General features: G+C 62.2%; 1 protein-coding gene across 1 annotated transcript; it reads left to right on the top strand.

Moving 5' to 3' along the window:
* Positions 1–5,798: 5,798 nt before the first annotated feature.
* Positions 5,799–13,822, top strand: HIC2 (HIC ZBTB transcriptional repressor 2; the record flags this gene model as incomplete). The annotated part of the gene is made up of 2 exons (XM_079941937.1): positions 5,799–5,824; positions 7,465–13,822. 2 exons carry the CDS (start codon positions 5,799–5,801, stop codon positions 9,278–9,280), a joined length of 1,842 nt encoding a protein of 613 aa, XP_079798063.1. The 3' UTR covers positions 9,281–13,822.

The following is a 13,822-nucleotide window of genomic DNA, read 5'->3' as shown; positions in this document are numbered from 1 at the left end:
GTCTTTTTAAAGTCTGACCGTTCTCTTTTCTGCCTGGGATGACCTCTTTCAGTGTCTGGTCAGCTAGTTGAAGCCCGTCGTTGCCATCTGGCATCCGATTTGGGTTTTGTTTTTCTGATTCCAGGGCCAGGCCGTTACAGGCAGGGCACAGGGCCTGGGTGCCAGCCACTGGGAGTCTCGACGGCTGCGTGGGTGGATGGGTCAGCTGCCCTTTCTCGGGGAAGGACTCCTATACCCTGAGGTGGTTCTTCCTGGTTTTCAGTCATGAAGTGTCTTCTGGTACGAAGGGATGATGATAGAAGATGCAGAGTATTTTTATTTTGTTTTTTAAATATTTGAGAGTCCTTAGTTAGTGTAAGACATAGTGAGCTTCTAGGGTTGGGTTTGAAGTTGTGATGTTGGAGTCTGTCCTGGAGGAGCCGTGGGCTGGGCAGCTGCTGCTCTGTGACTCCTGAAAGGTATCCCGGGGTAGGTGGGGGACGGTGACTCCTTTGCAGCGGGTGGCCCAGGCTCCCTGCACTCTGCCTGCCACCCGTGCCCAGAACCCCTTGCCCGCCCGCGGCCACTGTCCTGCCTCTAAGACGCCCGCAGTAACAGAGTGCCACCTCGATCTCTCAAGTTCTGGGGCCGCCTCCTTCCTCTTGACACCCATCACTGAGCATTTACTACCTGCCGAGCTTCGGGCTTTCTGGGGAGTAGAAAGCTTGTAACCCACAGTCCAGTGTGCGTGCAGGTTCTGGTTCTGAGGTCTGGAGTGAGGCCAGACTGTCTGCGTTTCTCAAAACCCTGGGCTAGGGCCTTCCCTGGTGGTCCAGCGGTTAAGACTCCGTGCTTCCAGTGCAAGGGGCGCAGGTTTGATCCCTGGTTGGGGAACAAAGATCCCACATGCCACGGCCAAATAAACAAATATTAAAAAAAAAAAACAACTAAAAGAAGAAACAAAAACCCTGGGCGATGCTGCCACTGGTCCCTGGACTGTGCCGGACACCCAGCAGGACAAGTAGGAAGTGGGGCTGGGGGCGCAGGAGCCAGCTTGCCGGGGCCTGTCTCCCTGCAGCAGGAGCTCCTTGCTCCTTTCCTGATCGGGATGCTCCCAGTTGGCCGTGCCGCCCCACCAGCTTCCCACAGGCTCCCTGCCTCCAGGCTCTAGTTCTTTTGCTGCAAGCAAGCCTCTTACCTAGAGCTCAGGCCCCTTCAGGTGGGGATGGGGGGCAGTGCAGTGTGGGCACAGTCTGGAAGTTTTCATAATGGTGACTGTGCTCCAGGCAACTCTCACCTGCCTCTCCCCAGTTCACCCCCTGTCTCACTGGCTCAACACTCTTGGCCAGACTCAGGCAGGCTGGGGGCCTCCCAGTGTGACCCTGCCCCGCACCCTCCCCGGTGCCAGCCAGCTAGCTGTGCCAGTGCCAGCAGGGGAAATCCAGCTGCAGGTACCCGGGTCGTTCTGGGAGTGGGAGTAACGGGCGGGTTGTAGGCCAGGGGTGAGGTGAGTGTGCAAGGCTCGCCCTGGAGCCCTGGAGAGTGGGGTTTGTGGTTGTGGCCCCGCCAGGCCTCCCCTCGTGGTGCCATGAGCCTCTTGGGTGGGAGTGCACATGTGGGAAGGTGGGGCTGCAGGCATTTGGGGGCAGACTCAGGGAGGTCGTGCTGGGGTGGATGGATGCCACCTCCCGCACTGCTCAGGGACCTGAGGGAAAGCCCAGCCCCAGGCCCCGATCACCACGTCACCAGCGTGCTGATGGAACTGAGTTGTTAATTTCGTAGAAGTCTTGTCCGAAGGAGGGCAGGGCTCTTGGCATTCGTGGAGCCCGTTGCTTTCCAGGAGGATGGTCTGGGAGACGAGCCAGGAGCTGCTGGCCGGCATCCAGGTCTGGGCCAGATTACCCGCTGGACTCGCCCAGAGCAGTGGGTCCCACCCACAACCAACCCATGTCTGGAGGGGCAGGCCAGAGAGGGCACAGCCTGGGTCCCCAAGAGTAGGCCTGCCCCTGGGTGGTGTAGCCCAGGTGAGGCCTGCTGTGAGGTAGGCTGTGGGAGGGGGAGATGAGGGGGACCTGCAGGCCGAGGCCCTCCTCCTGGCTCCCCTGCCCTGCCCCTGGGAGAAGGAGGTGCAGGTGTCTGTCCTCAGGGTAGGAAAGTCTGGAGTCAGGCTCTGCCACCTGCTTGCTCCTGTGACCTTGGGCAAGTTGCTTAACCCCCAGAACCTGTCTTCTTATCTGGCACTGGAGGTGGAGAGAACACCTCTGAGGCTTCCCCACAGGCAGGGTGCCCTCCAACTGGTATGGGGTGAGGAGGACCTGGGGCTGGGCCTTAGGCTCTTCTGGATCCTGGGTGCTGGGACCTTCCAGGCCTTCTCGCTCTGCCCTCCAGCTACCCTCCTGCAGCCTGGGAGGGGCCTGGCCTGCAGGGAGGGGCAGTGCTCGCACCTGTCGGGGCCACACCTGGAGCACCAGGTGGCCACAGCAGGGGTCGGCTGGGCCCAGAGTTGGGGGGGGCAGTGGATACAAGTGTCTGAGGCCCTCAATGACACGGTCAGATGTGCTTAAGCCCCTAGGGGTATGGCGGTGGCCTGGTGTCCTTGTGACTCCCACCGCCAGTGGAGCCCTCGGTGGGTGCTGGGCAGCCCCCCCGCACGCTGCTGTCAGCTGGAAGAGTCCTGTGTTCTTCTGTGACTTCTGGCTGTTGTTCTTTGGCCAGAAGGTGGTTAAGGAGCAAGAATAGCCTCCCATTGGGTGCTTTGGGCTGGGCCGGGAGCGAACTTTTCCGGGGGGGGACCCAGCATAGCTCTGGGCTTCCTGCGGAAAGTGTGCTCTGGGGAGGGAGGAGGGGTCAGGGTTCCCGGGGACCTGGGTGACGAGGCCTGCCCAAAGAGGGGTGGGGACCCCTTTTTCCTGTCTTCACCCTTCTCTCCAGGACCCTCCATCCTGGCTGGGCGGGGCGAGTCATTTCAGCCAGGGTGCGCGGGGGTTCTTTGGGTGCTCTTTCTTGCCAAGGGAGATAGGACATTGCAGAGAGGGGCCCACAGTCTCCTGGGAGCATCGCCCAAGGATGAAACCACACCCTGAGCTTGGGCCCCCCTTGTGGGCTGGAGGTAGGCATGGGATGCCCTCCTCTGTCTCCAGAAGGGAGGGGTGCCTGCCGCCAGGCTCCAGGGAGGCAGGGCTGCCTGCCTGTTCCCCAGGGGGTTCCACCTGAAGGCTAAAGGATGGAGCAGGCTGAGGGCCCAGGCTTCCTGGCACCCAGGCTCTGGGCTCAGTGGGTGTCCAGGCTAAGTTGGATTGGCTCCTGTCGGAATTGGGGTTGGAGCCATTTTCCTTGGCTTCCTGCTTAAACAAGGGCCACTTTCATGTGGAGACCTCCTCTCATGGCCTCCTGCCCTCTGTGGGTTCCAGGAGGGGAGACCTCCCCACGAGCCCTGAGCCCATGTGGACCACCTGACGTGGGTGGGGCCTTGTCTTGCCTGGGATCCCTGTGCAGCTGTAGGGACCTGGCCTTGGGCATGTGCTCTGTAGGCCCCGGACCTGTCCTCAGTGTGTGTGGGGTCGGGGCCAGGTGGGGGCCAGCCTCCCTGGCTTTTCTGAGGCCTGAGCCTGGAGGGAAGAAGAGGAAATAAGATCTCAGTCAGGACCTGTCTCACGTCACCGTGTAGCAGCCCTGTTGGGGAGCTGGGTGCTGGCTGTCCTGTGAACAGAGACCTGGGAAGGTGATCCAGGCCCCTCTGTTCACAAGAGAGCAGAGCTGCCCCCTCCCCCCCTTCCTTGCCGGGGTCAGGGTCAGCCCATCTGGGGACAACCACGCACCCATCTGACTGACCTGTCTCACTGCCCAAGATCCTGGGCATTCTGGAGCCAGTGCTCCGGGTGGGCAGTGTGGCTGCGCTGGGCGTGGGATCCTTGGGGCTGATTGGCACGCTGCTGGGCCTGCTGCCAGGTGGCTGCTGGGTGCCAGGAGCTGGGGCCAGGCGGCAGCCTCATTCCAGGCCGTGGTGGGCTCCTTCCAGGGCTGAGCACCAGCCCCGTACCCAGTGGGCATCCCGCTGCCAGCTTGCCTGGCCAGCCCCACGGTGCTGTTTGTAGCCCTCTCTCCCTGGCTGCTGTGGGCTCTCCAGGGTGGGCACTTGCTGCTCCCACACCCGCCGTTGAGCCGGAGGGCAGAGGCCTCTGGGAGGGAAGGAGCAACACTTTCTAGGGGTCTTGGCCCTCACCTGTGGTGAGGTGTGTCCTTGCTTATGGACACAATGTAGACCCACTCTTGGCCCAGCCTGGGGTGCCTGACAGGCGGGGCAGCTTCCTGGTGGATGTGCACTCCCAGCAGGCAGCTCTGTGCGACACCACCCCACCCCTGCCCGGCGGAGGGCACAGCCTGCTCTGCCTGGTCCTGCTGGGCCTCCCTGCGGGTAGGTCAGGCTCGAGGGCAGTCACTTGGTCAGTCGCTGGGCCTTTTCCAGGCTGCAGTGACCAGGCTGGTCGACCTGATCTCCAACAAGGGCGAGGAAGCCCCAGTTGCAGGGTCTGGCCCAGGCTGAGGTGGTGGGCATTGTGCCCGGGCGGGGCTTGGGTTGTCGTTGGGTCTGGTGGGGTTCCTGATGTGGCTTCCCATCCTTTCTCCTGGGCCACTCTCACTGGCGGCGGCATTGCGGTGGTCTCCGCCCCCCTCCCCAGGCAGGGTTTGGCTCCGTCTCTGGCCTCTCTTGGCCGGGAGCCTGATGAGGGGCCCAGGCTGCCCTCGGGGAAACGTGGACGCTCTCAGGCTGCTGGACCTACAGAGCTGGTTCTCCTGCCCTCTGGGCTGACCGTGCCCCCCTCCCCCCAGCAACCCCTGCAAGAGGGGAGCTGTGCTTGGGGCCGAGAGACAGCTGGCAGGCTGGAGCCGAGGCCTCCCGGCCACCCTGCACCCCGGGTCTGGTCACATTCCTGAGGGACCTGCTGAGCCTCCCTGGCCCTGGGGGCGGGGGAAGGGCAGGCAGGGATGGGCTCTGGGCTGCTGCAGGCCTCCTCCCCCACCCCTGGCTCCATTCCAAGGGCGCCCAGGCCTGCTGGAGTGGGGGACAAGGAGCTGGAGCCTCAGGACCCCCTCCCGCAGGACCCAAAGCTCTGGGGGGGGGCAGGTGGAGCCCACCCACATCTGGCAGCAGCTGCCAGTGGCCTTGGCGGGCTGGTATTGAAAGGGCGAGCCTGCAAACGCCATGTGGTCAGGCTGGGCTGGGCAGGAGGGGGCTGGGCGCTCTGGGCGGGGGTGGGGTGGGGGGTGGGGGTGGGGGGAGAGCAGACCCGGAGGGAAGGGAAGGAAAGGAGCAGGAGAGCCAGAAGCGGTTGAGACTGGTTCTTATAAATAGCCCGTTGCACCAGCGCCTCCAATTTTGACCTTTTGTTATGTAAATGTGGCCAGCCTGGAAAGGGCCTTGCCCAGGCCTCCTGCCACCACGCCTGCCCGCCCTCCAGGAATTGTGTGCCTGCCACCAGCTCCCCCAGATCTAGGTAGCCCTTGCAGTATCCTAAATCTGTGGGGGTGGGTGGGAAGAGGGTGCAGGCGAGCTCCCCAAATTTGCGTTCTTCCTACCACGGGGACTGACTGTGGGCACTATGACCACTGTCTCTTGCCCAGCTGTCTGGGCGTCCCAGCCAGAGAGATCCCCAGACCTTCCTGGGAGCGAGGTCCCCCAGCACCTCCCCCCTCCCCTTGCTGATGCCTTTGTGGGTGACCATGTCTGTCTGTCTTCCCTTCCCCAGGTGACCAGGCATTGATGCACCCCCAGGGAGGCCACGCGCTCAAGGAGGCCACCCCCGCTGGCTGCTGCTCACATGGTTTCTGGGCCCCTGGCACTCCGGTAGGTCAGGGAGGGGGAGCTGGGGGTGGGGGCGGCAGAGGGAGGATGTTTGCTCCTCCTCCTTGGGACTCTGGGCAGCCTGCAGCTCTCAGCCTGTGTCCTGGCCTGCAGTCCTTTGTGTGCGGGCAGCGCTGGCAGCATAGAGGGGAGGCTGGGGCTTGGGGACAGGGCTGCTGTGGACTCACTGGCTCTCGGAGGCCAGGACCTCCTGCCCTCGGCTAGTCCCCTTGCCAGTTGTTCTGGGTGCTGGGGCTAGGTGTCTAGGCCAGTGTGGAGGCCGCGCCTTGGGCTCTTTGTCCCTTCCTGGCTGGCTCTGGGGGCAGGGAGTGGCGGAGGGCTGGTTTCTGCGCGATCTGGGCTCCAGCTTCTGAACAGCCTGACAAGGCCGAGCTGGCCTGAGGTGCTTGCTGCCTCCTGCTGTCAGGCCCTGAGTGCTGGCCCACGTGGTCATTGGGTGCTCAAAGTCTTCCTTGGGGTGCACAGGATCATGGGGGGTTTTCCTCTGTCTTTGCAAACAAGGGCAGGTACGGACCAGTGGGAGGAAGGCAGGTGGGTGCAACCCCTCCGGGCTCTGTCCTGAGGGAGGCAGGGCTGGGCGCCTGGTAGGAGCTGATCCCAGGTGGGGGAGGCTCAGAGCAGTCAATTTCTCTCCGAGGTTGGGCCGTGAGCAGAAGGACATGAAAGCCCCTTGTCGGCCTCACGGCTCAGAGCACCTTTGGGAGGGCACGAGCTTCGAGTGGCTGGAGGGGTGGGGAGCCACGGCCGTGCGCTGTGACCCTGCTGCCCAGTGGGGTGGGTGCATGGTTGGGGCACGCTGCTCCCAGAGACCCCTGTGCACACTGCCACGCAGCCACCACAGAATTCCTCTGCATGTGTTTTCCTCAGTGACGTCAGTTAGCATCTGTGCCAGTCTGGCGAGTTTCCCAGGCTCAGACAGCACTGCCTGCCCTGCCCAGAAAGTCCCTGGGGCCCAGCGGTGCCAGGGCTTGGCCAGGCTGCCTTTTCTTCTCAGCACCTGGAGGCCCAGGCAGGGGGTAGGGGGGATGGGTGCTCAGTGCCTGTGGTGGGGCAAGGCCTTGTGGGGTGGGGGTGGCAGCTGGGCTGCAGTGTCACGTGATGCTGGTAAACCTCAGAGTTTGGGAAGCCTCTAGGGTTGTTGGAGAGAGACCCAGCCTAGAGCAGAGGTCGCAGACCAGAGGCTGCATGTTTGATCTGGCCCACGTGGTATTTAAGGAAAAAGAAGCTTCATTTTGCATGGGGTGATTTCACCTGAAAACCTGGATTTCTGGCTTGTCTCGAAAGCTGGGAAGCTGCATGCCCACGTGAGAAGTCCAGCCACCCAGCACCTCATAGACCCCTGCCTTTGGGTCTATGAGGCCAAAGACGGGCCAAAGACCTTTGGGTCCCATCTGGGCACGTGGTTGGCTTCCTTTAGTGCGGAGATGATACCTTGGGCCAAGTTCAAATCCCAGTTTCGTTGCCTGCCACCATGTGCATTGTCCTCTGTGTTTTCAAGTCTGCAGATGGGCTGGTGCCGCCCCCCTTCTCAGGCAGCCTGGGTGGCGTGAGTTCCCTGCCCAGGTGCCGGACCCCAGGAGGGTCCCCCGCTGATGCACACGCGTACCTGTTCTTGCCCGCAGGTGGTGCGTGTGGGCAGGGCGTGGGGACATGGGGCCCGACATGGAACTGCCCAGCCACTCGAAGCAGCTCCTGCTGCAGCTGAACCAGCAGCGGACCAAGGGCTTCCTGTGTGACGTCATCATCATGGTGGAGAACTCCATCTTCCGGGCCCACAAGAACGTGCTGGCCGCCAGCAGCATCTACTTCAAGTCCCTGGTCCTGCACGACAACCTCATCAACCTGGACACGGACATGGTCAGCTCCACGGTGTTCCAGCAGATCCTGGACTTCATCTACACCGGCAAGCTGCTGCCCAGTGACCAGCCAGCCGAACCCAACTTCAGCACGCTCCTCACCGCCGCCAGCTACCTCCAGCTGCCCGAGTTGGCAGCTCTCTGCCGGCGCAAACTCAAGAGAGCTGGCAAACCCTTTGGCTCCGGGCGGGGTGGGGCCGGCCTGGGGCGGCCACCCCGCGGCCAGCGGCTGTCCACGGCCTCTGTCATCCAGGCCCGGTATCCGGGGCTCGTGGACGGGCGCAAGGGGGCCCACACCCCCCAGGAGCTCCCCCAGGCCAAAGGCTCCGATGAGGAGCTCTTCCTGGGCGGCTCCAGCCAGGAGAGCGCGCACGGCCTGGGTCGGCCGGTCTGTCCAGCCAGCGGGGAGGCCGGCCTGGGTGGCTGCAGCACCAATGGCAGTGGTGGGGGCTGCGAGCAGGAGCTGGGCCTGGACTTGTCCAAGAAAAGCCCCCCGCTGCCCCCTGCCACCCCCGGGCCCCCCCTCACCCCCGACGACCCAGCCCAGCTGAGTGACAGTCAGCAAGGCTCACCCCTCTCGGCCTCCGCCCCTCCCGTCGCCAACAGTGCCTCTTACGCCGAGCTGGGGGGCAACCCCAGTGAGCCCATGGATCTGGAGGGGGCCGAGGACAACCCCCTGAGCCTATTGGAGGGGCCGGGCGGGCAGCCCCCCCGCAAGAGCCTCCGGCACTCGGCCCGCAAGAAGGAGTGGGCCAAGAAGGAGCCCGTGGCTGCCTCCCCCTTTGAGCGGAGGGAAGCAGCGCCGAAGGGTCCCTGCCCAGGGGAGGAGGCTGAAGGGCTTGGGGACAGGGTTCCCAACGGCATCCTGGCCAGCAATGCGGTGGCGGGCGGGCCCTACGGGGAGCCCTCATACCCCTGCAAGGAGGAGGAGGAGAACGGCAAGGATGGGAGTGAGGACAGTGGGCAAAGCGGGAGCGAGGGCGGCAGCGGCCATGCCGGCGCCCACTACATGTACCGGCAGGAGGGCTATGAGACGGTGTCCTATGGGGACAACCTGTATGTGTGCATCCCCTGCGCTAAGGGCTTCCCCAGCTCCGAGCAGCTCAACGCGCACGTGGAGACGCACACAGAGGAGGAGCTCTTCATCAAGGAGGAGGGTGCCTATGAGACAGGCAGCGGGGGCGCCGAGGAGGAGGCCGAGGACCTGTCAGCGCCCAGCGCGGCCTACGCAGCCGAGCCCCGGCCCTTCAAGTGCTCGGTCTGCGAGAAGACCTACAAGGACCCGGCCACTCTGCGGCAGCACGAGAAGACTCACTGGCTGACGCGGCCCTTCCCCTGCAACATCTGCGGCAAGATGTTCACGCAGCGCGGCACCATGACGCGCCACATGCGCAGCCACCTGGGCCTGAAGCCCTTTGCCTGTGACGAGTGCGGCATGCGCTTCACCCGCCAGTACCGCCTCACTGAGCACATGCGCGTGCACTCGGGCGAGAAGCCCTACGAGTGCCAGCTGTGCGGGGGCAAGTTTACGCAGCAGCGCAACCTCATCAGCCACCTGCGCATGCACACCTCCCCCTCCTAGAAGCCAAAGACCCTTGTTGGCCTGCGGGCGCCCAGGAAAGCAGGGGCACAGTGGCCAGGCCCCAGGTGTGGGGCAGTTCCTGGTGCAGCCCCCCCCCCACCCCAGAGCTTTAATCCACAGTCTGTACCAAGGGGAGAAGCGGGCAGCCAGCACCCAACCCGAGTGCATGTGGCTGCTGCGCCGTCTGCCTCCTGATCCTGCCCGGCCCAGTTCCCCGTGAGGGCCACGGCGGGGCCTGCGGGAGTGGGTCACGGGGGGTGTCCCGCAGGCTGTGTTGGAGCAGGGGGAGTGGGGGCCTCCCTCCATGCTGCGGGGAGCAGGGCTGCCGCGGCCGGGGTGTCTGTGCTGCCAGCCTGGCTCTGCGGGGAGCGGTGCCAGAGGGAGGGGACAGCGCCCTCCCTCCTCGAGCCAGGGGTCACCGCTCACTGGTGCTGGGACAGTCAGGGGCCCCCACCGCCTACCTCTCCACAACTAAAGAGCCCTCTGGGCCTGTGTGGCTGTTATTCCTACTGATCTGTTCCTTTTTTCTTTTTGAATTCTGTTTTTTAAACCAAAACCAACAAGAGTTTATTTTCCTTCCGGCCCCTCGGGGCTGAGCCTGGGTCTGCAGACTGAATGTACCGGGGCAGGCACCCCCCCCTGCCCGACTGTGGGCTGGGCGCCCACCCTCCAGGCCCCAGAAGCCCTTCTTGGCCAAAGGCTTCCCTGGGCCCCGAGCCCTGCCTCGGCTGCCTCAGGAGAGAGAGTGCTTTTCCCATAGTTTCTGAGGAATATTCTTTGTTTAGAGGTACTTGTTTTTTATTAAGAGAAAACCCCGTGTAACGTGTATGTGAATGTTGGAACTGGAAGGTCTGGGGTTGGTGGGGGGCGGGGGGAGGCTGGCCGCGGTGCCAGGACGTTGGTACGCGTTTCCATTTTCTCCGTGTGTGTGGTGTGCGCGGTACGTGTGGACTCATGTCGCGTTTCCTTCCTTCCTTGCCCATCAAGGTGGAGAGACTTCTGACCTTTTGCTACCTCTTGAATTTGTGAGAACAGGACGTTGGTTGGTGATGGCAGTTGTGGCCGTGACGCTTGTGTTTCCCTTCTGTCGCCCTCCTGGGCCCCCCGCCTGTGCCCCCTCTCAGAAGGGGCACCTGTACTTCCTCTGTGCGCGTGTGGCCAGCTGGCCACCCTGAAGGTGTTCTGAGTGTGCTGCTGGGCGTCAGGGAGCCCGAGCTGCCTCTCATCTGGGCCCGAGTGGGGGTATAGGTGCTCCAGCCCCTGGGGAGCCCCCGGCACAGGACCAGGTGCCAGGAGATGGGAGCCACACAGTGGGACAAGTTCCTGGAGGCTCCCGGCCAGGCCAGGACGGGGCGGAAGTGAGCCCCCCCCATCCTGTCCCCTGGGCCTGCAAGAGCCTGACCTCGGGAGAGCAGCAGCCCCTACCTGACCAGTGCAGAGGGGCTGACCACAGGGATGTGTATATCTTCTCCCACCCCCCTGGCAGGGTGGGGACCTGTTCTGCTTTGGCATCTCTGGGCGGTCTGGGGAGAGGCTGGCTGCCACCCATGGGCTCAGCCCTGAATCCCACCCTACCCTCACCTCTCGCCTTGGGCTCTCCACCAGCCTCAGACACCTCCATGGGCCTAGAGCCATGCTCACAAGGCCAGGCCAAGGTCGAGAGGTCGGCACCACTGTCCTCAGCCTACTGCAGCCACAGGGCTGGACCAGCGGCTTTATCTTCTTCGTTTTGCTTCATGTTTTCATTTCTTTTTCTTTTTTCTACTTTAAGTTCAGACCAAAAAATTCCGGAGTCATCCCCTACCCCCACCCTCCACCCCTCCAGAGACCCTCCAGCTGAAACCAGAGCCTGAGTTCAGGGACCCGAGTGGTGGGTGTTGGGAGTGAGGGCACGCAGGCCACATGGGGCCCTGCTGAGCCCTTGGGGTACCCCCGGCCTCGGGCTGCTCCTCTCCCCTCTGGGGACTTGTGTTCCAGCAAGTCAGGCGGGGGCCCCTCCAGCGCCTCTGCTCTCCCGACCCCCCTACTCCGTCAGCACTTAAGCCACACGACAGAAGTCTGTAGCGGGAGCTGCACACACGCCCCTGGGCGTGGCCCCCGGTGAAGCAGGTGGTTCATGGCAGAGCTTCAGGGACTGGGCGCAGAGGCCCTCACTCGACGACCTTCGTGCGACGTAGTATTGTACCCACCTGAGTATTGTATCATATATCGAGCCTTCTCTGTATTTTAACAAGAAAGCGAAACACTAGTTTCCTATTTAAGACTTTAAGGGTTTGTGGGGCGGGCGGGGTTAACACAACACTTGGTTTTGTTTTCCTTTTCCTTTGGTTTCATGTGGAATGTGTGCTTGTGAGTGTGTGCATGGACGTGTGTTAGAGCCTCACCAGGAGATTAGGCTGTTGGAGGCCAAGGGCGGCTTACAGTTCTCTGCTTTAGTCACTTAATTCCTGAATGTTTCGGAGAAACAGGAAACAGAAAATAGCAGATGTCATGTAGGAAAGAGGATAAACAACAACAAAAAGAAAAAGAAAAAAAAGACAAAAGCTCACATCCAAATTCACAAAACCTATTTTTTAAACCAAAGCACATTTTGAATGCGTATGGAACCTCAATGGGCTCAGAAAAAAGATACTAATATATTTATCTCATTGTTTACATAAACTTTTACAGTTTCAGACCTCAGCAGATAAAAGGCCAGTCCCAGTGAACCCCACCTTCCGCCGGAGCCCCTTCTGAGTAGGCCCTGGAATGGCTCACGGGCAGAGGGGCCGCCGTGGGGCCGGGGCAGGCGTGGAGGCCCCTGAGCCCTCCTCCCAGCCCGGGCCTCTCCCAGCCCAGCTGGCACCAAAGAGCTTGGGCCCGTGCTGACCCGCCCCCCAGGCCTCCTGGCTAGACTGTGGTGGTCCTGCCAGCTAGCCAGCTAGTAGGGGTGGCTGTCAGTTCTGGCCACAGGACCTGAGCCTGGGCTTGGGCCCTGGGATGGATGTGCGCCCCCATCCCGCTGCTCTGCCTGCGACCCTTGGGTGGGTTGATGTGAGGGTCCCTCTCAAGCCAAAAAGCCAGGACCTTTGCACAGCTCCGTCGACTCCAGCGGGTCCCCGCCCCCCTGGGGACCCCCACCTCCACCCCGGCAGTGGGAGGGGCTCACTGGGCCGGTCCTTACCTACACAGACGGTGCAAACACTCTGAACAGTGTTGTTTTTGTATCAATATGTTTGTGCAGTGATGAATGTATTTATTTCTCAGACTTGGGGCGAGCGAGCGGTAGACGGCTCCACCACCGCACGCTCCCGCCAGACCGAGCCCGCCACCGGGGCTCCTCCAGGATTGCAAAAAAGGTAAAGAAGAAAAGATGAACCTTTAAGCAAATACGAATCTCAGAGACTTGCAGCATAGCCATACACCTCAGCCTGTGAAACGAACAATCTGGACACAGACGGACTTTCAGAACCTCACACAGCCGTGTGTGTTACCGTTGGTCGCCACTTGGGGGCTCTGGGCTGTCCGCCGCCCCCGCCCCCACACCCACCCGTCAGTATTCACTGGACTGGCCGTATGCAGGAGTGCGATCGGGGCGGGCTGGCTGGGCAGGCGGACCCCAGCCGCCCTCCCCGCGGCCGTCCTGAGTCAGGGTGAGGCCTGGGCAGCCGGGAGGGCAGGGATCAGGGCAGAGGCGGCCGCATCCGTCCCGTCCCCTTGGCTTGTGGGGGCGAAAGCAGAGGCGCCAGGCCTCAGAACAGACCAGGGATCCCAGCCCTACCGGCCCCCTGTAGGGACCAAGGCCCTCGCTATTCCCCAGAGCCAGGTTGGGCATCATTGAACCTGTGAACCCGATGCCAGGAAGGGGTTGTGGAGCGGGGCCTGACCAGAGCCTCAGTCTGACATTCCAAATCGGGGTGGGTGTACGCTGTGGGAATTGAGGCTGCCTGGGACCCCTTGCCTAGGACCACCCATCCCCCACCGGGCTTGTCACCCCACTTTAATTTTCTACCGGGAACCCCTCCCCCTACCTCACCTTGCTATTTATTGCTGTAATTTATTGACCTCAAATATGCTGCATAACAGACCTCACTCAGGGCAGAGAGGATCCCCAGGGCTCCCCCCCTCCACTTGGCGGGGCCCTGTGGGGCCAGGTGCTGAGGGGAACCTCTCTGTCCCCCACCCATCATTTGCTTTCCCCCTCCCCCGTTGAGGGACCCCAGGTTGGGCACTGGCCCATTCACAAATACCTCGAGGGGGAGGGGAGGGATGGGGTTATAGCTGTTTTGTTTAATGGGAACTGGAAGAGGGATCATGTCCTGCTACACGCCCTTCCCCGGAAGGGGGGACCACGATCGCACTCCTGTACTGGCCACCGCCACTGTCAGTCATCACACTGAGTTCACTTCCCTCGAGAATTTGGATAAATTCAGGTCAGAGCTGCAGGTATGCAACCCTCAAGTGTCATAGTAAAGCAGTTCACCGATCTCTCCATTCAGAAGCGTGCAGTCTTAATGTACAGTGATGAGAAACTGTTATTTTATGATCTTTTCATTAAAAGCT

This window comes from Stenella coeruleoalba (assembly GCF_951394435.1).
Source record: "Stenella coeruleoalba genome assembly, chromosome: 14".
Classification (NCBI taxonomy): Eukaryota; Metazoa; Chordata; class Mammalia; order Artiodactyla; family Delphinidae; genus Stenella; species Stenella coeruleoalba.
This window is presented reverse-complemented; position numbering and strand designations above follow the sequence as displayed.